The sequence below is a fragment of the Phyllobates terribilis genome, unplaced genomic scaffold (assembly GCF_046119375.1).
Source record: "Phyllobates terribilis strain yellow unplaced genomic scaffold, ASM4611937v1 Scaffold_8__6_contigs__length_399053987, whole genome shotgun sequence".
Lineage (NCBI taxonomy): Eukaryota > Metazoa > Chordata > Amphibia > Anura > Dendrobatidae > Phyllobates > Phyllobates terribilis.
Window position 1 is genome coordinate 86,824,785 of NW_027362768.1, and position 27,374 is coordinate 86,852,158.

Below are 27,374 nucleotides of genomic sequence, written 5' to 3' on the forward strand. Positions count from 1 at the left end.
GGCAACAACCCAGCAGCAGGACCGTTACCTCCTCCTTTGTGCAAGGAGAAACAGGAGGAGCACTGCCAGAGCTCTGCAAAATGACCTCCAGCAGGCATGTGCATGTGTCTGCACAAACGGTTAGAAACCAACTCCATGAGGGTGGTATGAGGGCCCGACATCCACAGATGGAGGTTGTGCACACAGCCCAACACTGTGCAGGACGCTTGGCATTTGCAACAGAACACCAGGATTGGCAAAGTCGCCACTGGCGCCCTGTGCTCTTCACAGATGAAAGCAAGTTCACACTAAGCACATGTGACAGACGTGACAGAGTCTGGAGACGCCGTGGAGAGCGATCTGCTGCCTGCAACATCCTTCAGCATGAGCGGATTGGCAGTGGGTCAGTAATGGTGTGGGGTGGCATTTCTTTGGAGAGCCGCACAGCCCTCCATGTGCTCGCCAGAGGTAGCCTGACTGCCATTAGGTACCGAGATGAGATCCTCAGACCTCTTGTGAAATCATATGCTGGTGCGGTTGGCCCTGGTTTCCTCCTAATGCAGGACAATGACAGACCTCATGTGGCTGGAGTGTGTCAGCAGTTCTTGCAAGATGAAGGCATTGAAGCTATTGACTGGCCCTCCCGTTCCTCAGACCTGAATCCAATTGAGCACATCTGGGACATCATGTGTTGCTCCATCCACCAACGTCACGTTGCACCACAGACTGTCCAGGAGTTGGCGGATGCTTTAGTCCAGGACTGGGAGGAGATAGCACAGGAGACCATCCGCAATGTCATCAGGAGCATGCCCAGGCATTGTAGGGAGGTTATACAGGCACGTGGAGGCCACACACAATACTGAGCCTCATTTTGACTTGTTTTAAGGACATTACATCAAAGATGGATCAGCCTGTAGTGTGTTTTTCCACTTTAATTTTGGGGGTGACCTGGCCTCCATTAGTTAATAATTTTGATTTCCATTGATGATTTTTGTGTGATTTTGTTGTCAGCACATTGAACTTTGTACAGAACAAAGTATTCAATGAGAATATTTCATTCATTCAGATCTAGGATGTGTTATTTGAGTATTCCCTTTATTTTTTTGAGCAGTGTATATGCTTTTCAGTAAATTTTCTGCAAAACACTTCAGGGGGTTGTCCAGGCTTGGAACAAAAGTCTGCAGTCACTTTATGCGACTGCAGACTGCCAAATTGTCACAGCATGTAGTGCACACACTGTTACGATTCCCCGGTATTCACAGTGTTAGTGATTTGCATACTTGCAGTTATGTGCCAGCTAGATGCATTCAACTTTTTTCAATAAAAGTGAATTGAGAGACAGGAGATGAGAGTTGGAGCATGGAGTGACTACAGACTTTTGTCACATGCCCAGTTAACTCCTTTAAAAAAATTTAGCAATGTTTTAACCCCCTTCAGTAATTGTGTTGCAAGGATTATTGCGTCGACAGAGGGAGCTACCTAAATCTGAGAAATTACTTAAATATCACGCTAACTACGACTGCAGCATCTAAGGGGTTAAATGATTGGACAGCAACTTTTTTGGTCCTTAACTGGAGCCTAATGTTCAAAGTGTTTACTAACAGCATGGCATCGAGACTATGCAGCCCATAGCACTACAATCTTCATCTGAAGCACTGCCATTTAAAGTGGGGAGGTATGTCAGAAGTCTCACCGAAAGCCTCGGTGAAAACACAATATGGTGGTGGAAAAAGGGTTAAAAAGAGACAGTCTTCATTTTACTATATAAGTTAAATGACAAAGTGGGTGAATTAATAACCCATTATCTAGGAATAGTATTCACAGCATGTATTCTTTACTTTGTGATTGCATGACTGTGTTCATAAAAACATTCAATGATTTTCCTTTAGACGGTTGTGCTCAGTGTAAAGAAGCATCCCAGTTATCCCAGCACTGGACAGTGGGAAGTTACTACAGAGAAAAATGGCAAGCAAGAGACAAATGCATTTGATGCTGTAATGGTTTGCAGTGGCCACCATTCAGAGCCGTATTATCCACTGGAAGCTTTTCCTGGTAAGTGTACATGCAAAATCAAACGACAAAGTGGTTATTTGGTGTTGTAACCAAAAAAAAGTATGATATTTTTAAATCCAAACTATTTAAAAAGTTTCATTATTTTTTGCTTTAGATGCAGATGTAATATAGAAAATAGCTGCCAATCTAAAAAGGAGGAGTTTTCCAAGCTCAAAAGCAGTTTTTGCAGTCACCGGGAGTATATCGTCCAAAGCCTCATGTCCCCCCCCCCTCTCCAGTGCCTCCCTTCCACTGGGCATTTAAATTTCAATGGTATCTTCAGCCTCAGGATACCATTAATCACAATGATGGAACAGGGAGCTGCCAGCAGGCTGTTCCACCATTCTGCTTGTGTGTCTGAGTTCTGAGTTTCTATGCAGCAGGTACAATGACGTCACTAAATTGCACCTCAGTTCACACAATATACAGATTACAGCAGCTACCAAGAAGAAGGTGGCAAAATAAATAGTATTTTTTTCTTTCCATTCATTTTAAAGGATAAGGATACTGCGAGGGCATCAATCTGTGAGGGGAGCTGTGAGTACCATCATACTATGGGGGCATCATACTGTGCATGGGGGGCCATACTGTGTGTGGAGGGCTGTGGGGACATCATATAGTGTGGGGGCTGTGGGACTATCATGTGGGACCTCTATACTACTGGGTGCTATTTGACCATCATACTGTAGGTGGACTGTGGGACCCCATCATAATATTTGGGGTGTATCATACGGTTTGGGGATCTGTGGAAGCCAGCATACTGTAGGACCATCATACTGTGGGGGGGCTGCAGTGAAATCTTACTATATGGGGGGCTGTGGATGATTATACTGTGTAGGTGGGTTATAGAGTCATCATACTGTGGGTGGGTGCAGGCCTTATACTGTTGGGCGTCATTGTGAGGCATCATAGTGTGTTGGGGGTGTACTTTGGGGGCTTCATACTGCATTTGTGGGGAACTATAAGTGAGTTGTTGGGGCATAATTCTGTGGGGGGAGCTGTGTGGCAATTATATTGTGTTAGGGACTGTTGGATCTGATGATCATACAGTAGGTAGGTTATGGGGGAATCTATTGTGTATGGGGGAACTGTGAGGGCATTTGACATTGGAAAGGAATTATGGGGGGCTTCGGAGGCCAACATTCTGTGGATTGATGTACTCTGATCGCATTTCCTGTGTGGAGGAAATGCACAGTGGGGACATCATTCTGTTAGGTGGGTCACTGGGAGTATTAAACTGTGTGGGGGTCAGTGTTGGAGCAGCATACTCTGTAACAAGAATGTACTGTGGGGGCTTCACACTGTGTCTGGTGGGAATTAAGGGAGCATCATATTGTGGGGGGTTGCTGTGCAGATATTATTTTATGAGGGGTCAGTGTGGGGGCACAATACTTTGAAACCTTGCGGTGACTTTGTCATTCTATGCATGAGAGGTGGCAGTGGGGGAAATTGTGAGGGGGAATTCACTATGGAGTATTATACTGTAAATAGGGGGAATGTTTGGGGACATCATACTGTATAGGGCTATGAATTGGGTGTATAGTAGTGTACATCTCTTTGTCCCTGTGTTTAAAATTTGGGAGGTATGCTCTTTTGTGACTAAGCCTATGTGCTTTTACCCTGCCTACACTGCAGAATATTTATTTTGTGGTGAGGACTGGCTCAATTTGGATTATTCTATGGGGCCTCAAGATTTCTATGTACACCCCTGGCATCAATCAATGTTACTGTAGGATGACAAATAATGACAATGTGCAATGTACAGACTGTCAGGATTCCTCTCTATTTTCAGTGCAGCGGTGTACAAAGAACACCGCAAGGCAGGATTCAAGTACGGCACAGCAGACGATAAGGTTGGAACAAAACTCCAGCTTTATTATGTACAAAGGGATTATATGCCGGGAAGTGAGAATAACAGTATTTACAATGACAATATCAATAACATGAATACAGGAAGAAAAAGCTGAAGCAAGTCACAGAGCTATGCTCCAGCTATGACAATGAAAGCTCAATACAACAAGTACGCATCAAGTTTCACATACACAGGCTAGTCTCCTATCTGGCTTTTCACTAATTGGGCCACGCTGCTTCAGCATCGTAACTAAAGAAAGCTACACTAAACCCTAGGACAGTTCACCACCGGTGAGTCATTCACTGTTGCGCAGATCAGATGCAGATGGTGGCCGCCTTGTTAATGGTGTTACCGAGCAGTATCATGTCACTCGAGACCTTTAGAAAGTGGGTCTTTTTTTTGGTAGATTAAAGGCGTATATCGCACCATGCATGATTTTGAACTGAGTTTCTCGCCACGACTCATTTATAATATGTTTCCTGAATATCCTCCAACCCGTTCTAATCTTCTCGGGGATATCTACATCATCAAATTGTTGTTTCCAGTACTTAAAAAAGGTATCTGGGTGTGTTTCCACAAGGTTAGGTTTCATTGATGAATATAGGTGTAGATATTGAGGGGGTACCCATTGGAGATGACAGGATATTATCCAGTTCATTTCGGGAAGTTTCAAAGGTAACATCTCTTAAGTTAGCCATGACGGAGTGTTTGATCTGTTCATATTGGAAATAGTGCTGTGGGGGTAGTTCATATTTTCCTAAAGTTTCTGCACAGGTTAGCCATCTCTGTTCAATTGGGTGAAGAGGGTGAGATATGTTCACAACACCAGCTTGTTGCCATTTTATAAAGAATTTATTTTCACTACCTTGGGGAAATTCTGGGTTGTGCCACAACGGAAGGTGTTTTGAGATTCTGAATGAAAGGCCATATTTTTTCCTGACTGCTTTCCATGTAGAGATAGTGTCTCTAAAGATCACGGATTTCTTGATTACTAAGTGTAGCGAGGTAAAACGTGAGTGGAGGAGAGCTGTTAAGATGTAGGTGGATGCATAGTCAGAATCTAGCGAGTAGTCCGAATATGTATGTCTTTTATGAAGCCAATCTATTATATATCGAAAAAGGCAAGCTTGGTTGTAATTTCTAATGCATGGGAAGTTGATGCCTCCCTCTTCCTTGGAGGCTATCAGTTTATTCATTCAAATTCTAGGACGTTTTCCCTTTCAGATGAACTGACTGAAATAAACTTTTGATTACTAAGTCTGGAACATACAGTGGGGAAGTTAAGTATTTGATACACTGCCGATTTTGGAAGTTTTGTTACCAACAAAGAATGAAGAGGGCTGTAATTTTTTATCGCAGGTACACATCAACTGTGAGTGACAGAATCAAAAAAAAATCCAGAAAATAACATTGTAGGATTTTTACATAATTAATCAGCATTTTATTGCATGAAATAAATATTTGATAGAATAGAAAAACAGAACTTAATATTTGATACAGAAACTTTGTTTGCCATTACAGAGGTCAGATGTTTCCTGTAGTTCTTGATCAAGTTTGCACACACTGCATCTGGGATTTTGGCCAACTCCTCCATACAGATCTTCTCCAGATCTTTCAGGTTTCAGGGCTGTCGCTGGGCAACATTGAGTTTCAGATCCCTCCAAAGATTTTCTGTTGGGTTCAGGTCTGGAGACTGTCTAGCCCACTCTAGGACCTTGAAATGCTTCTTATGGAGACACTCCTTAGTTGCCCTGGCTGTGTATTTCGGGTCATTGATATGCTGGAAGACTCAGCCACAACCGATCTTCAATACTCTTACTGAGGGAAGGAGATTGTTGGCCAAAATCTTCCAATACATGACCCCATCCATCTTCCCTTCAATACGGTGAAGTCATCCTGTCCCCTTTGCAGACAAGCACCCCCAAAGTATGATATTCCCCCACCAAGCTTCACGGTTGGGATAGTGTTCTAGGGGTTGTACTCATCCCTTTCCTTCCTCCAAACATGACGAGTGGAGTTGATACCAAAATGTTCTATTTTGGTCTCATCTGGCCACATGACCTACTACCATGCCTCCACTGGATCATCCAAATGGTTATTGGCGAACTTCAAATGGGCATGAACATGTGCTGTTGTGAGCAGGGGGACCTTGCTGGCCCTGCAGGTTTTTAATCTATGACAGTGTAGTGTGTTACTAATGGTAGCGTTTGAGACTGTGGTACCAGCTCTCTTCACCACAAAGCAATATATTGCATGGAGCCCCAGTCCAAGGAAGATTGACAGTCATCTTGTGTTTCTTCCATTTTGTAATAATTGTGACAACAGCTGTTGACTTCTCACCAAGCTGCTTGCTTATTGTCCTGTAGCCCATCCTAGCCTTATGCAGGTCAACAATTTTGTCCTTGGTGTCCTTAGACAGCTATTGGTCTTGGCCATGGTGGAGATGTTGGAGTGTGATTGATTGAGTGTGTGGAGAGGTGTCTTTTATACAGGTAATGAGTTTAAACAGGTGTAATTAATACAGTTAATGAGTGCAGAGAAAGGGAACTTCTTAAAGAAAAACTAACAGGTCTGTGAGAACCAGAATTCTTGCTGGTTGGTAGGTGATCAAATATTTATTTCATGAAAGAAAATGCATTTAATTATTTTAAAATCATACAATGTGATTTTCTGTTTTTTATTTTTAGATTCTGTCTCTCACAGTTGAAGTGTACGTACGGTAAAAATTACAGACCTCTCCATTTCTTGTAGGTGGGAAAACTTGCAAAATTGGCAGTGACTCAAATACTTATTTTCCCCACTATATGTACAATGGATAACAGTAATAATGGTTAATTTTTTCATCTGTACAGTATGACAGATTCACACTTGATAGTTGTGAACGGAGGCATATTACTTGTGTAGAACATTGCAAATAAATAACAGGTTACTCTGAGGGCCTCTATCTTCCCAGTACAAGGCCAAATAGTGTGATGTTTTTTTGCTGTGACCACTGTACTGTGACTACATAAGGGAGCTCTCCTAGCTAACAAACCTTACGGACATGCAAAAGCTTCGTTTATCCCATTTCTCTTCACAAAGACCTCCAGGTCTTGCTAACACTGTTACTTGCTTAAAATTCACTTTCAATACGTGCCCCAACTTGCTTATTATGAGGAGAGATCGCCACCATTGTTATTTGAATGCTGAAAGCATGCTACCTTGCAGGTCTGCTCTTCACACACCCAATTATGGAAAGAACTGACTGAGGGTATCTTTTTTTCTCTGTAGCTCTACTCTAACTAACTATAAAAAAACACAACTAACCACTAATGCTCATTTACTTCTCCCCAACTATGGGCTGGCCCTACAGTTAACCCTGTTTACCTGTTAACCACTGTCTAACAGAAACTGCAGCATACATGAGGATGAAGCAATAATAATAAACAGGTCACATTGGATATAATGACAGGAGTCTTCAGAGAGGATGTTCAACCATCTTCTCCACCTTTACCTGGTGACCGTGTATTGGCTTTGATCTGAATACTTCTTTAAGATACAATGAATGCAAGATTTCTGCAAAAAAATATTTAATAAAAATGTATTATTTTTATTTTCTTAAAGGAATAAACAAATTTAAAGGACAATATTTTCATAGTCGTGAATACAAGAACGCTGAAGCATTTAAAGGAAAACGAGTTGTGATTGTTGGTATGGGCAATTCAGGCACAGATATCGCTGTAGAGCTCAGTCGCACTGCAGCTCAGGTATGAGATGAATGGCTAATAATATGAAGACCACAATCTATAAAATATGTGTGTCCACTGTCCAGTACATATGCACTAATCAGCCATCACATTAAAACCACTAACACAAAAACAAAATAATGTGATGATGGCTTCCATTATGGGATAGAATATAGTGAACTGTGGTTAATTAAGATGTGTTGAAGGCAGGAAGAATGAGTAAGTCTAATGATCTGACATGGTTCAAGTTGTGATTTCTATATTATTGTATTAACCCCTGTGTTAACCCATGATGATGTAATAATACTCACTCTCACCATACTCGCAACAGATTGCTTTGTTGTCTAAGGGATTGAACTTTGTTCCCACTCAGGATTTTGATATGTTTCAGACGCTGTTGGATGTGAACAAGTTTGTTTGAGCCCTGACAGTAAAGAGACATTTCCATACTATTTATTACCCTGCAGCTCCGGCTGAAATTGTCACTCTTTCTCCACAGGACAGTGTTCACACTCATGGCAATTTTTTGTTTAACTAACAGTATGCTGTGTCCATTTTGGACAATTTATTGAGGTAAAATACAGATGAAAATAATATTGATTCATCTCATGTTGTTGTACAAATGTCAAATCCCAATTATTACCCCCCAAAATCGCGGGTTCCTGTATTAGATACTTTTCAATCTCTTGTTGAAAACAATTTGAGGAAATTGACCTCCAGAATTGCCTTGTCTGAGCCGCAACGCAGCAACCTTAATAAATGTGAAAAAATTGCCATTAAAAATCTTACTAAGAACTTCAATTTAATAATCATAAAATCTGACAAATGAAGCTGTGTTGCTGTTATGGATGCGGCTTTATATGAAAATCAGGTATACTCTATTCTAGATGACAACAGCACATATAAGAGAGTACCCACAGATCCCACAAATGTTTATAAAGATAAATTATTACATCTTATTGAGGAGGGTGAAAATAATGGAGTTATTGACAAAAAAGTAAAACATTTTATTATTAAAGATTATCCTACAGTTGTCATTTTTCATGGCTTGCCAAAACTTCATAAACAAATATTTCCACCACCCCCTCCGCCCAATTATTTCAAGCATTAACTCTTTAAAGTGAAGGTCTAAGCACATGGGTCGATCCACACCTTTAGCCATTAGTATTGCGCACACCTGTTTTTTTACGGCATAGTACCACAGTATTACAAACATTTGACAATATTGAATGGAAAGACAACTATAGCTTCATATCTTGTGACACAGAGAGTTTATATTCCTGCATCCCACATATATTTGCAATACAGGCTATTTATTTTCATCTAAACTGATATAGCGCTTATTCTACTGAATTAAAGGAGTTTATCCTGATGGCTATAGATTTTTTGCTTAAACATAATTTTTTATTTTCAATAAGGAATTATTTTTCCAGATCAAAGGAGCTCCTATGGGGTCGTGATTCTCCCCCTATTTAGCAATATTATTCATTGCATGGTCTTTCAGCGTGGCGACCATACCAGACTTCAATTCATTATCTCAATCACCATGATGTCAATTTGCGTTTTACATTTAATATTCCTAGTAACAACATAGAATTTTTGGATATTTCACTCACTGGCATTATAACATCAAAAAAAGTTCCATACTCTCTGTATCGTAAACCTGTCAGTGGGAATATGACACTGCGTACAGATAACTGCCACCCTTTTCATACCATTGCAGCCATTCCGTATGGGGAATTTGTCAGAGCAAAAAGACTGTGCTCTGACACTGAAAACTACCAGAGGGAAGCGTCTATTATAAAAACTAGGTTGAAAGAAAGAGGATATACAAATAAAATTGAGAGGGCATACAAAAAAACTTCAGTGCTGGAAAGAAAAGACATGCTATCTACGAAATCTATAAAGTCCAAAATGAAAAATAACAGACACCCAAAAAATACTAACCAAATTATCACATTTAGTACTCCCTATAGCACCCAATTCAATAAAATTAAAAATATTATAATGAAATATATTCCAGTTTTGTACGAAGACGATAAATTGCATGACATTTTAAATAAAGGATATACAGGTGCATCTCACTAAATTAGAATATCATCAAAAAGTTAAATTAGTTCAGTTCTTCAATACAAAAAGTGAAACTCATATATTATATAGAGTCATTACAAACAGAGTGATCTGTTTCAAGTGTTTATTTCTGGTAATGTTGATGATTATGGCTTACAGCCAATGAAAACACAAAAGTCATTATCTTAGTAAATTAAAATAATTAACAAAAAACACCTGTAAAGGCTCCCTAAGCATTTAAAAAGGTCCCTTAGTCTGTTTCAGTAGGCTCCACAATCATAGGGAAGACTGCTGACTTGACAGATGTCTAGAAGGCAGTCATTGACACACTCCACAAGGTCCCAGAGTTCCAATTTTCCTTTGGAAATCAAGGTCCCAGAGTCTGGAGGAAGAGTGGAGAGGCCACAATCCAAGCTGCTTGAGGTCTAGTGTGAAGTTTCCACAATCAGTGATGGTTTGGGGAGCCATGTCATCTGCTGGTGTAGGTCCACTGTGTTTTATCAAGACCAAAGTCAGCGCAGCCGTCTACCAGGAAATTTTACAGCACTTCATGCTTTCCTCTGCCGACAAGCTTCTTGCAGATGGAAATGTCATTCTCCAGCAGGACTTGGCACCTGTCCACACTGCCAAAAGTACCAATACCTGGTTTACACACAACTGTATCACTGTGCTTGATTGGCCAGCAAACTCATCTGACCTTAACCCCATAGATTCTATGGGGTATTGTCAAGAGGAAGATGAGAGATACCAGACCCAACAATGCAGACGAGCTGAAGGCTGCTATCAAAGCAACCTGGGCTTCCATAACACCTCAGCAGTGCCACAGGCTGATCGCCTCTATGCCACGCTGCATTGATGCAGTAATTGATGCAAAAGGAGCCCCGACCAAGTATTGAGGGCATTTTCTGAACATACATTTCAGTAGGCCAACATTTCAGCTTTTAAAATCATTTTTCAAGCTGTTGTTATAAAGTATTCTAATTTACTGAGATTAAGACTTTTGTGCTTTCATTGGCTGTAAGCCATAATCATCAACATTAACAGAAATAAACACTTGAAATAGATCACTCTGTTTGCAATCAATCTATATAATATGAGTTTCACTTTTTGTATTGAAGAACTGAAATAAATTAACTTTTTGATGATATTCTAATTTAGTGAGATGCACCTATAGATGTGTTGCCAGAAGAGGAAAATCTATTGGCAATTTACTTTCACCAAGTTTATATGAAAAATGCACTGATAATGCAACTTAGCTTATGACCAAGGGATTTCACAAATGTTTTTCTAAGAAATGTAACATCTGTCAATATGCCAAAAAAAAACTTTAAAAATAAATGACCAGTATAATATTAATTCATTTATTAATTGTGAAACATGTTATGTCATTTACTGCATTGAGTGTACTATCTGTGGAATCAAATACACTGCTCAAAAAAATAAAGGGAACACTCAAATAACACATCCTAGATCTGAATGAATGAAATATTCTCATTGAGTACTACGTTCTGTACAAAGTTGAATGTGCTGACAACAAAATCACACAAAAATCATCAATGGAAATCAAATTTACTAACCAATGGAGGCCTGGATTTGGAGTCACCCCCAAAATTAAAGTGGAAAAACAAGTCAAAATGAGGCTCAGTATTGTGTGTGGCCTCACAAGGGGTCTGAGGATCTCATCTGGGTACCTAATGGCAGTCCGGCTACCACTGGCGAGCACATGGAGGGCTGTGCGGCCCTCCAAAGAAATGCCACCCCACACCATTACTGACCCACTGCCAAACCGGTCATGCTGAAGGATGTTGCAGGCAGCAGATCGCTCTCCACGGCATCTCCAGACTCTGTCACGTCTGTCACATGTGCTTAGTGTGAACCTGCTTTCATCTGTGAAGAGCACAGGGTGCCAATGGCGACTTTGCCAATCCTGGTGTTCTGTGGCAAATGCCAAGCGTCCTGCACGGTGTTGGGCTGTGAGCACAACCTCCATCTGTGGACGTTGGGCCCTCATACCACCCTCATGGAGTCGGTTTCTAACCATTTGTGCAGACACATGCACATTTGTGGCCTGCTGGAGGTCATTTTGCAGGGCTCTGGCAGTGCTCCTCCTGCTCCTCCTTGCACAAAGGTGGAGGTACCGGTCCTGCTGCTGGGTTGTTGCCCTCCTACGGCCTCCTCCACGTCTCCTGGTGTACTGGCCTGTCTCCTGGTAGCGCCTCCAGCCTCTGAACACTACGCTGACAGAAACAGCGAACCTTCTTGCCACATCTCTCATTGATGTGCCATCCTGGATGAGCTGCACTACCTGAGCAACTTCTGTGGGTTGTAGAGTCCATCTCATCCTTCCACGAGTGTGAAAGCACAACCAACATTCAAAAGTGACCAAAACATCAGCCAGAAAGCATTGGTACTGAGATGTGGTTCCCACCTGCAGAACCACTCCTTTATTGAGGGTGTCTTGATAATTGCCAATAATTTCCATCTATTGTCTATTCCATTTGCACAACCACATGTGAAATTGATTATCAATCAGTGTTGCTTCCTAAGTGGACAGTTTGATTTCACAGAAGTTTGATTTACTTGCAGTTATATTCTGTTGTTTAAGTGTTCCCTTTATTTTTTTGAGCAGTGTATATAGGCTGCACTAGTCGTAAATTTAAAAAAAGGATCTCAGAACACATCTATAAGATTAACAGCAACAACATCACTTATTCCGGAGCAGTTAGACATTTTTTGAAGTGACATGAGGGAAAATAGGAGAGTTTTTGCTTTTTTTGGCATAGAAAAGTTTAAATCTCCCTGTGAGGCAGTGACGGGGATCGTATACGAAGGACGGTATATATCCCCCAGAATGTGTACAGAGATCTATTAAATCCATTGGAGTGCATTGCAGTCACAAACTCACCTGCGGCTGCAATGCAATAATGAAGGTGAGCAATGACCTGGTCAGACTACCTGGCTAAGGCAGATTAAGTAAAACCCGTCAGGGCCTTAATTTCTTGGAGGAGGTAACAGGAGGCAGTGGGGCGGCCTCCTCCCTCCAACCTGGGTTTTCCAGTGGATCTTGCCACAGGTCCTTTAAAACCCTGCACTAAGGATTAGTGGTGTTCAGTGTTGGAACCTGCTAGGAGCATAGCAGGAAAGCTCAGCAGGATTGAGTGTGGCTGAACCACCGCCTGGGAAAGCTCTGCATCTGTCAGGCTCTGAGCGGCCCAGCGCAGCCGTTGCCCCCGGCAACCGTTGTTTATGGACTCATGTTAACCCGGCTGCGAACCGGGGGACTTTCTGTTTACCCGTGAGGTGCTGAATAAAAGCTGTTTATGTTGGCCTTACAGTTTGGTGGAGAATGCGGGCATAGTGACTGAGGCATACCCCCTCCATCAGCTACATGACCACAATCCGACCTGCCACCTTTCAGTTCCACCCCGTGGACAAAATAGACGAGCTGTTAAAGCAGCTGGTACTTACCCAGCAGCAGCAGCTGCAGTCTCAGCGGCAACAGCCCGGTGCAGATACTGTATTTCCTACGGATGCGCCATTTCTGGGGCGGCTGACGGCTGGTGTTTCTAGCCTGGGAGGGGGCCAATATTCATGGCACCCTTCCTGGGCTATTAATATCAGCCCCCAGCTGTCTGCCTAGCCTTGGCTAGCTATTAAAATAGGGAGGACCCCACATCATTTTTTTGAGGGGTCCCCTATTTTAATAGCTAGTAAAGGCTAGGTATTCAGCTGGGGGCTGATATTAGCAGCCTGGGAAGCTCCATGGGTATTACCCCCTTCCCAGGCTTCAAACATCTGCCCCAGCCGTCTGCTTAACCTCCACTAGATCCTAAAATTATGGGGAACCCCACGCCAATTTTTTTTTAAATAAATCCTTTATTTTAACACTAAATGACAAGTACAGTAATCAACACTGTCACTGTACTTCATATATATGTGACTGACATGTTTCTATCTATCTAATCTATGTGTGATTCTCTATTCCTTCTATTCTAAATTGTCAGGTACCGCTGCTGAAATGCCGGCCGGCTTTTTTAAAGAGACGGTGCATGAAAACACTATTATTTTTTTAAATAAATCCTTTACACTAAATGAAAAGTACAGTAAGCAACACTGTCACTGTACTTCATATATATGTGACTGACATGTTTCTATCTATCTAATCTATGTGTGATTCTCTATTCCTTCTATTCTAAATTGTCGGGTACCGGTGTATGCCGCTGCTGAATTGCCGGCTTTTCATGTTTCACTGTGAGCACTGTTCCCATCGATTTGGGTAATCACTGTAATGCCACAACCACCATGGCTGTGGCATTACAGTGAGTGGCAGACAATCCCTGCATGATTGGTGCTCTAAATAGCGCCAGACATGCAGGACACGCTTTTGGTGCACGAACAGTTATCGAACATAACCTCGAACAGCTAAATTTTTTGCAAATCATTCGGGTTCGTCGAACGACTCGAACACCGCCCAAAACAGCTCGAATTTGAGATTGGCGAACAGTTCTAGTCGAACACCGCTCATCTCTAATCGTTACGCTTCTGTACCGAGTTCCGGAAATTGAATGAAGTATCAAAGTTTGACCTCTATCCAATGCCCAGGGTGGACGAGCTGATTGAGAGACTGGGGCAGGCCCAGTACTTTACCACGCTCGATCTCACCAAGGGTTACTGGCAGGTACCTCTCACAGATTCGGCGAAGGAAAAGACCACCTTCGTAACTCCGGAGGGTCTATACACTATGTGGTCTTACCTTTTGGGTTACATGGGACCCCGGCTACATTCCAGAGGTTGATGGACATAGTGCTCAGGCCTCATCAGGAGTACGCATCCGCGTATCTAGATGATATTATCATCTTTAGCACCGACTGGCATATGCATCTATCCCAGGTACAAGCGGTGCTGGATTCTCTCAGAGCCGCGGGGTTAATGGCAAACCCCAAAAAATGTGCGATAGGGCTAGAGGAAGCCTGATATTTGGGATATGTGATAGGCAGAGGAGCTATCAAGCCCCAAATCAATAAAGTTGAGGCCATAAAAAACTGGCCTAAACCGTCAAGTACAAAACCGGTGAGGGCATTCCTTTGCATCCTTGGGTATTACCGCCGGTTTATACCTAATTTTGCTGGGCTAACGGCGGCCCTGACCGATCTCTTGAAAGGAAAAAAATTGGTAATGGTTCGGTGGAACCCTCAGGCAGAAGAAGCTTTTCAGTCCATGAAGTTGGCATTGTGTGGACAGCTGGTCCTCATCAGCCCCAACTTCAAGGAAACCTTCATTGTACAGACAGATGCCTCGGAGGTAGGCCTAGGGGCGGTATTGTCACAAAAAGTGAATGGTGAAGAGCACCCGGTCACATACTTGTGTAGAAAACTTGTCCCGGCAGAGAAAAACTATAGCGTGGTAGAGAAGGAGTGTTTGGCTATTAAGTGGGCCTTGAAATCACTATGTTATTATTTGCTTGGGCGTCAGTTCCGCTTGGTGACGGACCACTCACCCTTGGTATGGATGAGGAATGCCAAGGAGAGGAATTCACGAGTCACCCGGTGGTTCCTGTCACTGCAAAATTTCAGTTTCTCTGTAGAACATCGCCCTGGGAGGTTGCAAGCAAACGCGGATGCCCTATCCCGGGCACCCTGTATGGTGGCAAATATTCAACCCCACAAGTTTGAACAGAGGGGGGGGATATGTGAGGCAGTGACGGGGATTGTATACGAGGGACGGTATATATCCCCCAGAATGTGTACAGAGACCTATTAAATCCATTGGAGAGCATTGCAGTCACAAACTCACCTGCAGCTGCAATGCAGGAATGAAGGTGAGCAATGACCTGGTCAGACTACCTGGCTAAGGCAGATTAAGTAAAACCCGTCAGGGCCTTAATTTCTTGGAGGAGGTAACAGGAGGCAGTGGGGCGGCCTCCTCCCTCCAACCTGGGTTTTCCAGTGGCTCTTGCCACAGGTCCTTTAAAACCCCTGCACTAAGGATTAGTGTTGTTCTATGTTGGAACCTGCTAGGAACATAGCATGACAGCTCGGCAGGATTGAGTGTGGCTGAACCACCGCCTGGGAAAGTTCTGCACCTGTCAGGCTCTGAGCGGCCCGGGCCCCCGGCAACCGTTGTTTATGGACTCATGTTAACCCGGCTGCGAACCGGGGGACTTTCTGTTTACCCGTGAGTTGCTGAATAAAAGCTGTTTATGTTGGACTTGCTTGGGTCACTGCCTCAGTTTCTGCACTATTTGAACACCGCAGCCTTACACTCCCAAACGAAATGGTAGCTGGCAACGTAAGTTATATATGAGGGAAGATTTCTGGATTGTTGCTTTGGATAAAAAACATCCCAGTGGAATGAACTATATAACTGACACCATGTTTATTTATTAAAATGTATTTCACAATAATATAATACTTTATTGTAGCTTTTTCCCATTGATGTCCTATACTATTTGCTACGTATTTTCTTAATATATATATATATGCTTTTCCTGTGTTAGGTGCTTTGCATAATTGTGAATTTGTTGCACATGTGTGAATTTTTTTCTTTTCTCTCTCTCCTTTTAAAAGTTTCATTTCACTTTGTAACTAGAATGCTCTATGACTAAGGGCACGCTCAGCGTCAGAAACACATCATAGTGTTTATACCGCCAACACGTGGAAATTTTTATTCTCCTTTTTGACATGAAATAAAGTTAGAAGATTGTTTTAACTGGAGGTGCCTTCCCACTTTATGCTTTTTATGGGGTAGAATATAGTGGACTGCGGTTAATTAAGATGTGTTGAAGACAGAAAAAATTAGCAAATCTAATGATCTGACATGGTTTAAATTGTGATTTCTATGTGATTGGGTCAAGAATCTCCAAAACATCACATTTTATGGGGTGTCCCCAGTATGCAGTGGACCAGTGGTCCAAGATAGGACAACATGTGAACTTCTTACAGGGTCATTGGCAGGGTAAAGTTAAATGAGTATATGTTTTCTTTTTTTTTTTTAACTTTCAGAAGACCACAAGCCCATTTTAGAATAAAAATCTCCATGGTTCAGTTGTGATGCTCAGATGTCCATTTTAGGCAGTAGACAGGCTAGCTTTTATTCTCAATACACATATGCATTTAGGATAAAATATAGCCTTTCTAGTGCCTACAATGGCTATCCGAGCATTACAACTGGACCATAGAGATTTGTATTCTAAAAATTGGCTTACAGTCTTCAGAAAAATTTAAAAAAAAGAAAACATACTAATTTAACTGTACCCTGTCAATGTGTTCACTTATTCTTCCATCGGAGGACATCATGCGACTGCTGGAGTCAATAAGAAACTAATTAGTAATGGTGGTCATGTGACATTCAAGCCAGAAGAGACAGTTTCTTAGCTCACTGGCAGAAGAATCTCACCGGAGCTCTTGACTAAGCTGAGAATTGCTGTATATGGGAGTGACAGCTGGTCTTTAGCCAAGAGCTAACTAATGTATATGGGGACCCTTAGAATAAAGTCACCATAGTGATCAGCTGATCGCTACAAATGCGATTTCTCCAACCCCAGGAATTAGCTTTTGAAGCTGCAGATCACTTCTGAGGAAAACATTTCTTATAGAGTGGCACTTCTTGTCACTTTTTAAAAAAGCAACAAAACAGATAGATGGCAATAATATTGTAAGTGAATAAAAAAAACTTCATTCACAAAAAGTTGTCTACAGCTGACTCCTGATTTACTAATACGTGGCCGATTTCTAGATTTAAATCCAGTGTCACAATAGTCAAAAAGATGATTCTATTCTCCTATATTTAGGTAAATACTAGTGATGAGCGAGCATGCTCGCCACTGCTCGGTACTCACCCGAGCATCTCACTTCTCGAAATGCTCGGCGTTCTGCGAGTATTTCCGGGTTGCTCTGGCGGGAGCTCGGGTCCCCTACCTGCATGTTTGGCGCTCTTTAGAGAGCCAATGAACATGCAGGGATTGTCCACCATGCACTGTAATGCCATAGCCATGTTGGTTGTGGCATTACAGTGATTGGCTGGCCGCCCAGCATCATCAGGTGTATATAAGACCGGGCGCCGCCATGCTCGTCACAGTCACTCTGGAATCAGGCAGTGTAGGTAGAGGTGCTGCTGAGCTAGGGAGAGATTTGCTTGTTTAGAGTTAAAAACACAAAATTTGAGCTTGGTTTAAAATGGTATACATGCAGCACATAAGTGCATGTTTCACATTGACCATGAATCAAAAAAACCCGTTCGGGTTCACCTTTTCGCTGGTGGGATAGCTTTCATATTTTTAGATCAAAAACAGTGTTACTAAGAACCCTATTTTGTTTAAATGCACTTGTTTTTTATTTATTTACAGCAGGGTATATTTTCATTTTGCTTCTTGTAGGTTTTTCTGATTCATGGCCATTGTGAAACATGCACTTATGTGCTGCATGTATACCATTTTAAACCAAGCTCAAATTTTGTGTTTTTTTCTTTGCATGTTTTGCATTCTGTGCAAACCTGGGTGTGGCCTCCCTTCCTAGAGCTGGATAACACATTTAAAAGCGTTCTTTGGCTGGTGTTCCCAGTTCGGAACCGGAGCCTCAGTCTGCCCTTATTCACACAGAGGTCAACTTTGACACATTGTTTAGAGTTAGTATAGGTATTCCACAACATATATATATAATATTCATCTGAACAAAGGCTATGTGCCCACGCTGCGGAAATGAAGCAGAAATTTTCTGCTTCATTTCTGCATGTTCTCTCCCGGATAAACGCATGCGGAATTCCGCCCGCGTTTATCGTGCGTTTATCGCGCGATTTCCACATGCGGAATTGCCTTGCGTTTTTTATTGCATTTCAAAGGCAATTCCGCTTGCGGAAACGCAAAATTAAATGACATGCTGCAGATTTTTCCACGCATCATAAACGCTGCGTAAAAATTCGCAGCATGGGCATTGAACTTGCGGAATCCCCTTGGGGACCATGGGGAGCGGATTACATAGCGTTTCACAAGCGTTTACGTTGCGGAAATTCCGCAGCACATACACTTGAAAAACGCTACGTGGGCACATACCCTAATAGTCCTTCTGACGACTAATCCAGATGCATATTTTCAGTGGTGAAGGTGATAGCAGGAGTTAGGCAGGCAGTGTATGTGGCAGACTGCAGCGCATGGTACAGCACAAAAGGGTCCATTGAACGTTCTGTTAGTATAGGTATTCCACAACATACATACAAATATAAATATATATATATATATATATATACAGTTATATGAAAAAGTTTGGGCACCCATATTAATCTTAAGCTTAATGTTTTATAAAAATTGGTGTTTTTGCAACAGCTATTTCAGTTTGATATATGTATTAACTGTTGGACACAGTAATCTTTCTACCTTGAAATGAGATTTATTGTACTAACAGAAAATGTGCAATCTGCATTCAAACAAAATTTGACAGGTGCATGCGTATGGACACCCTTATCATTTTCTTGTTTTAAATACTCCTACCTACTTTTTACAGACTTACTAAAGCACTTTTTTGGTTTTGTAACCTCATTGAGCTTTGAACTTCATAGCCAGGTGTATGCAATCATGAGAAAAGCTACTTAAAGTGGCCACTTGCAAGTTGTTCTCCTGTTTGAATCTCCTCTGAAGAGTGGCATCATGGGCTCCTCAAAACAACTGTCAAATGATCTGAAAACAAAGATTATTCAACATAGTTGTTCAGGGGAAGGATACAAAAAGCTGTCTCAGAGATTTAACCTAACAGTTTCCACTGTGAGGAACATAGTAAGGAAATGGAAGAACACAGGGACAGTTCTTGTTAAGGCCAGAAGTAGCAGGCCAAGAAAAACATCAGAAAGGCAGAGAAGAAGAATGGTAAGATCAGTCAAGGACAATCCTCAGACCACCTCCAGAGAGCTGCAGCATCAACTTGCTGCAGATGGTGTCACTGTGCATCGGTCAACTATACAACACACTTTGCACAAGGAGAAGCTGTATGGGAGAGTGATGCGAAAGAAGCCGTTTCTGCAAGCACACCACAAACAGAGTCGGCTGAGGTATGCAAAAGCACATTTGGAGAAGCCAATTTCTTTTTGGAAGAAGGTCCTGTGGACTGATGTAGCCAAGATTGAGTTGTTTGGTCATACAAAAAGGCGTTATGCATGGCGGCAAAAAAACACAGCATTCCAAGAAAAACACTTGCTACCCACAGTAAAATTTGGTGGAGGTTCCATCATGCTTTGGGGCTGTGTGGCCAATGCCGGCACCGGGAATCTTGTTAAAGTTGAGGGACGCATGGATTCCACTCAGTATCAGCAGATTCTTGACAATAATGTTCAAGAATCAGTGACAAAGTTGAAGTTACGCAGGGGATGGATCTTTCAGCAAGACAATGATCCTAAACACCGCTCCAAATCTACTCAGGCATTCATACAGAGGAACAATTACAATGTTCTGGAATGGCCATCCCAGTCCCCAGACCTGAATATCATTGAACATCTGTGGGATCATTTGAAGAGGGCTGTCCATGCTCGGCGACCATCAAACTTAACTGAACTGGAATTGTTTTGTAAAGAGGAATGGTCAAAAATACCTTCATCCAGGATCCAGGAACTCATTAAAAGCTACAGGAAGCGACTAGAGGCTGTTATTTTTGCCAAAGGAGGATCTACTAAATATTAATGTCACTTTTCTGGTGAGGTGCCCATACTTATGCACCTGTCAAATTTTGTTTGAATGCAGATTGCACATTTTCTGTTAGTACAATAAACCTCATTTCAAGGCAGAAACATTACTGTGTCCAACAGTTATTACATATATCAAACTGAAATAGCTGTTGCAAAAACACCAATTTTTATGAAACATTAAGCTTAAGATTAAGAAAAATAAATTTGGTGAGTCCCAAGAATAATTAAAATCCTCAATTTATTAGAAAATAATTAAAAGATCATACAGGTTGGGGATACATCTCAACGCGTTTCTGGCAAAAGCCCTTATTCACTGAGATACAGATTCCTTATTATACATGGTATAAAAACAAATGGTGACCAACCATTGATCAATAAACACATATGTTAGCAATCAATCACATTTGAGAATAATCAGCATAATCACAAGGCTAAATCCAAGAAAGCCAGAGAAAAAAAAGAGAGAAAAAAAAACAACAAAAAAAAACGACATTCAATTCTCTGAGATCTAATATAGATAAAGGGTATCATTCCTATAGTTCATGCCATTGGGGTATTTTGTATTCAGTTTAATAATCCAAAATAACTCTCTTAGGAGGAGTTTTTTCCTCTAATCCCCTCCTCTAATAGGAATATCCACTTTTTCTAACCCATAGAAAGAAAAATGATTTAATTCCCCTTTATGTCTCTCTACAAAATGTTTGCAAGCTCCTGAATAGGATGCATTTTTATTTTTGATGTTGGTGACATGTTCTGCCATCCTTTTCTTTAATTTGCGTATTGTGCAGCCAATGTATTTAATTTTACATTCTTTGCAAAATAGCAATACACAACATAGTTAGTATTGCAATTAATAAATCTTTTTATATCATTGGCTGCATCAATTTTTTGAGTTTGCAATGTATATTGGCACATCGTACATTTGGAACATGCACATTTAAAAAGACCTTTATAACTGAGCCAGATTTTTTTATCACTTTTTTGTGGCATGTATAGACTTGGGGAAAGAGTAGCACCTAATGATCTCCCTTTTCTCGGCACACATACTAATCCATTTTCCAGGATTTTGTTTAAATCTCGATCCTGAAATAATATAGGGACATATCTGTTTACAATATTTTTTATTTCCTGAAATTGGCAGCTATATGGGGTACTGAAGATGTTTTTTATTGTCCATATTGTTTGTTTTTTTTGTTATTAGTTTCTGGCTGTTATTAATACCATCATCTCTGTTATTTAAATGAGTGTTTCTTGCAAGAACTTTTTTTAAAGCTGAATCAATATGTCTTTTCTTATACCCCCTTTCCATTAATCTAGATGTTGCTACCTTTGCTTGTTCATTAAATAGTGTGATATCAGAGCTATTCCCATAAATTCTATTTAATTCCCCATAGGGGATTGAATTCACAGTATGGGCGGGGTGGCAGCTGTCCGCTCTAAGTGTAGTGTTCCCACTGACAGGTTTTCTATAGTTGCGATATTTAACCCTTTGTTGTTTTACATCCCCCATGAGATACAAATCCAAAAAGCTAATTTTATCCTGCGGTTCAGTATAAGTAAATTTTAGATTAACATCATTAGCATTGATATAAGATAAAAAGTATGGATTTTTTCCACTTCTCCTACCCATATTAGCAAAACATCGTCCAAATATCTAACATATAGTTCAAAGTCATTTTTGAAAGGATTTGTATCTGTAAAAATAGTACTTTCTTCCCACCATGATACAAAAAGTATGGCTAAGGATGGGGAGAAACATGAGCCCATTGGGCAACCTTTGATTTGGAAATAATATTCTTCATTGAACATAAAAAAATTATGCTCCAGAAGATATTCAATACTCCGGATAATCATTTCTTTTGTTTCATCTGTATAGCCACTATATTTTTGTAGATGGTGGAACACAGCAGTTAATGCCAGATTATGTGGAATAGATGAAAACAGATTTACCACATCACAAGACAGAAATTTAGATTTTTCAGACCATTTTACATTTTTCATATAATCAATCACTGATGACGTGTCTTTTAAATAACCCGGTGTTCTGGGAATTAATGGCTGTAGATAAAATTCTACCCACCGACTTAAATTTTCGTTCAAAGAAGAAATACTCGATATGATGGGGCGTAAAGGTGTAGGAAATTCTAGTTTGTGCGTTTTAGGGAGCCCATGAAAAATTGGTGTCATCGGATTATCAGGTATTATATTATAACTCATTTTTTCAGTAAACACCCCCATTTTAACTCCATCTTCAACCAATTTACTCAAGATTTTCCTGCATGATTCTGTAGGATTAAATTGTATCCTTTTATACGTCTCATTATCACCCAGGATATCATAAACACATTTTTCATAGAGTTTCTTATCCATAACAACAATACAGCCTGCTTTGTCGGATTTTTTAATCACCAGGTCATCTCTCTTTGATAAGCTGGTGATTGTTTTTTCTCATCTATGGTTAAATTCTTTTTTTTATTTGATACACTCTGTTTAATTTTTTGAGAAAGTTCTATCAAATCTCTTTCAATTAAAGACTGAAAAGTTAAAATGCATTCAGCCTTAGAATCTTTTGGATAGAAAGATGGATTCAAAATATGAAAATCCTTAGTATCAACATGTATAAGATCAACATCACCTGATTCACCTTTTAAATCCTCCAAAGCAAGCCGTGCACATTGTTCATCAAACGTCAATTGTGCAAGGGTTTCACAATTATCCTCCTCCTTATACAATTCCCCAGGGACATTGAGATCATTATAAAAATGCTTTTTTACTGTCAATAATCTGGCTAGTTTATTTATATCTAGAATCGTTTGAAATAAATCAAAATCCTGATTCAGAACAAAATTTGTCCCTTTACTTAAGATACTGATCTCATGTTCAGAGAGAATTGTAGGGGTAAGCTTAAGATTAATAGGGGTGCCCAAACTTTTTCATATAACTGTATATATATATATATATATATATATATATATATATATATATATACAGTGGTGGCCAAAAGTATTGGCACCCCTGCAATTCTGTCAGATAATACTCAGTTTCCTCCTGAAAATGATTGCAATCACAAATTCTTTGGTATTATTATCTTCATTTAATTTGCTTGCAAGGAAAAAACACAAAAGAGAATGAAGCAAAAATCAAATCATTGATCATTTCACACAAAACTCCAAAAATGGGCCAGACAAAAGTATTGGCACCCTCAGCCTAATACTTGGTTGCACAACCTTTAACCAAAATAACTGCGAACAACTGCTTCCGGTAACCATCAATGAGTTTCTTACAATGCTCTGCTGGAATTGTAGACCATCCTTCTTTGTCAAACTGCTCCAGGTTCCTGATATTTGAAGGGTGCCTTCTCCAAACTGCCATTTTGAGATCTCTCCACAGGTGTTCTATGGGATTCAGGTCTGGACTCATTGCTGGCCACCTTAGAAGTCTCCAGTGCTTTCTCTCAAACCATTTTATAGCGCTTTTGGAAGTGTGTTTTGGGTCATTGTCCTGCTGGAAGACCCATGACCTCTGAGGGAGACCCAGCTTTCTCACACTGGGCCCTACATTATGCTGCAAAATTTGTTGGTAGTCTTCAGACTTCATAATGCCATGCACACGGTCAAGCAGTCCAGTGCCAGAGGCAGCAAAGCAACCCCAAAACATCAGGGAACCTCCGCCATGTTTGACTGTAGGGACCGTGTGCTTTTCTTTGAATGCCTCTTTTTTTTTCCTATACACTCTATGTTGATACTTTTTCCCAAAAAGCTCTACTTTTGTCTCATCTGACCAGAGAACCTTCTTCCAAAACGTTTTAGGCTTTCTCAGGTAAGTTTTGGCAAACTCCAGCCTGGCTTTTTTATGTCTCGGGGTAAGAAGTGGGGTCTTCCTGGGTATTCTACCATACAGTCCCTTTTCATTCAGACGCTGACAGATAGTACGGGTTGACACTGTTGTACCCTTGGACTGCAGGGCAGCTTGAACTTGTTTGGATGTTAGTCGAGGTTCTTTATCCACCATCCGCACAATCTTGCATTGAAATCTCTCGTCAATTTTTCTTTTCTGTCCACATCTAGGGAGGTTATCCACAGTGCCATGGGCTTTAAACTTCTTGATGACACTGCACACGGAAGACACAGGAACATTCAGGTCTTTGGAGATGGACTTGTAGCCTTGAGATTGCTCATGCTTCCTCACAATTTGGTTTCTCAAGTCCTCAGACAGTTCTTTGGTCTTCTTTCTTTTCTCCATGCTCAATGTGGTACACATAAGGACACAGGACAGAGGTTGAGTCAACTTTAATCCATGTTAACTGGCTGCAAGTGTGATTTAGTTATTGCCAACACCTGTTAGGTGCCACAGGTAAGTTACAGGTGCTGTTAATTACACGAATTAGAGAAGCATCACATGATTTTTCAAACAGTGCCAATACTTTTGTCCACCCCCTTTTTTAGGTTTGGTGTGGAATTATATCCAATTTGGCTTTAGGACAATTCTTTTTGTGTTTTTTCATTGAAGACAAATTAAATGAAGATAATAATACCAAAGAATTTGTGATTGCAATCATTTTCAGGAAGAAACTGGTTATTATCTGACAGAATTGCAGGGGTGCCAATACTTTTGGCCACCACTGTATATCAGACCTAGGCAGGCAAGCAGTGTATGTGGCAGACTGCAGTGTATAATTCAGCACAAGAGGCTCCATTCCAGTTCTGTCTGCTGCTGCTGTTACAGATATTTCTACAAATAGCCCCAGGTATCAGGGGCCACGGATATCTATTTTTTTTATCTTAATCCTGATTATTTGGTTAAAAAGCTATCCAGAGAACACCGTTTTCTGATAAAAATCCAGAAATTTGTAGTGAACTTGGAAAATATTGGCCTCCATTTAAATTTTGTTGCAGTGTGTCAGTAAAGTTATTGACACCAGGTCGCTGTGAAAAATAGTAACCTACAGGCCAGCTATTTAAAACTGCGGTTTTCCATCACACGTATCCCATATAAGTTTGCTCAAAATTCAGCCATTTCTGGCCTCCATTAAAATTTTGTTGCAGTGTGTTAGTGATTGTGTTGAACGATACCTTCCGATATCGGGAAATATCGGATCGGATTGGATCGGACCGATACCCAAAAAATATCGGATATCGCCGATTCCGATACCGGAAACCAATGCAAGTCAATGGGACACAAATATCGGAATGAAAATAAACCCTTTCTTGCCTTGTAGGTTAATTCTACATGAAGGAAAACAACTAAGAATAATGTAGAATGTATTACATGAAAAGCCGGTAATTCAGCAGCGGCATACACCGGTACCCGACAATTTAGAATAGAAAGAATATAGCATCACACATAGATTAGATAGATAGAAACATGTCAGTCACATATATAAGTACAGTGACAGTGTTGCTTACTGTACTTGTCATTTAGTGTTAAAGGATTTATTTAAAAAAATAATAGTGTTTTCATGCACCGTCTCTTTAAAAAAGCCGGCCGGCAATTCAGCATCGGTACCCGACAATTTAGAATAGAAAGAATAGAGCATCACACATAGATTAGATACATTGAAACATGTCAGTCACATATATAAGAAGTACAGTGATAGTGTTGATTACTGTACTTGTCATTTAGTGTTAAAATAAAGGATTTATTTAAAAAAATGGCGTGCAGTTCCCCGTAATTTTAGTCTCTAGTGGAGGTTAAGCAGACGGCTGGGGCAGATGTTTGAAGCCTGGGAAAGGGGTAATACCCACGGAGCTTCCCAGGCTACTAATATCAGCCCCCAGCTGAATACCTAGCCTTTACTAGCTATTAAAATGGGGGACTCCCCAAAAAAATGATGTGGGGTCCCCCCTATTTTAATAGCTAGCAAAGGCTAGGCAGACATATTTTTATGTCCAGCCAGGTACAGCAGGCAGGAACGGGCTGCCCCCAACCCCCAGATGCCTATTTGTACCTGGCCGGACATAACAATGTAGGGAAGCCCTTTTTTTTAATTACTTCATGAATTTCATGAAATAATTAAAAAAAAAAAAAAATACGTGGGGCTTCGCCCTATTTTTGTGTCCAGCCAGGTACATCTAGGCAGCTGGGGACTGGAATCCGCAGCGCAGGGAGGCCCAAGCTTTCTGGGCCCCCCCCCGCTGCAAATTGCAGTCCGCAGCCACCCCAGAAAATGGCGCGTTCATAGAAGCGCCATCTTCTGGCGCTGTACCCAACGCATCCAGGACCCTGGTGCGGTGGCTCACTGGGTAGTAAAGGGGTTAGGGCCAGCTTGGCATTATCAGCTGGCCCTAAGCCCGAAATTCATGGGGTCACTCCAATATTAGACCTGACCGTCATGAATTTCTAGTAAAGTATTTAAAAAAACACAACACCCAGAATAAAGTCCTTTAATTGAAATAAACACACAATTTTTTAATGTTCTAAATTAAACCATACTTACCATCACGCCCATTCCAGCTGAAGCCAATGTCTTCTGCAATAAAATTAAAATAATAAAGCAACCTCATCCTTACCTTTCCATGGTTCCCAGGACAGCTTCAGCTCTGCTACATTGACATGACAGGCTGGATCGCAGCCGAAAGCTGCCATCCAGCTTGCCATGCCGCAGACACTGAGAAGCGCAGGCAGGCTTGCGCTCTGCAGTGTCTGGCTGTGACAGCATCCAGATGAGCCGAGGTCATGTCCATTGAACTCAGCTCAACTCCTGCACATCACGGACAGTGTGGGAAAATTCTCCTGCGCTCAGCGCTTGAGCAGGAGAATTCTCCCACGCAGGGATGGCATTGAGATGACAGGCTGGATCGCAGCTGAGCGCTGCCATCCAGCTTGCCATGCCACAGACACTGAGAAGCGCAGGCATGCTTGCGCTCTGCAGTGTCTCTGAAGGATGACAAGCTGGATGGCAGCGTTCAGCTGCGATCCAGCCTGTCATCTCAATGCCATCCCAGTGTCGGAGAATTCTCCTGCTCAAGCGCTGAGCGCAGGAGAATTTTCCCACGCTGTCAGTGACGTGCATGAGGTGAGCTGAGTTCATT

General features: G+C 41.2%; 1 protein-coding gene across 4 annotated transcripts in view; it reads left to right on the forward strand.

Annotated features, from left to right (window-relative positions):
* The window catches only part of LOC141156751 (dimethylaniline monooxygenase [N-oxide-forming] 2-like), a 126,224-nt gene that overhangs the window by 35,149 nt on the left and 63,701 nt on the right, over positions 1-27,374 (forward strand). For all 4 annotated transcript variants that reach the window (XM_073643097.1, XM_073643100.1, XM_073643098.1 and 1 more), the window contains 2 exons: positions 1,869-2,031; positions 7,487-7,629. In XM_073643097.1, coding sequence (XP_073499198.1) covers positions 1,869-2,031; positions 7,487-7,629 — 306 coding nt within the window. The remainder of the gene's footprint in view (positions 1-1,868; positions 2,032-7,486; positions 7,630-27,374) is intronic.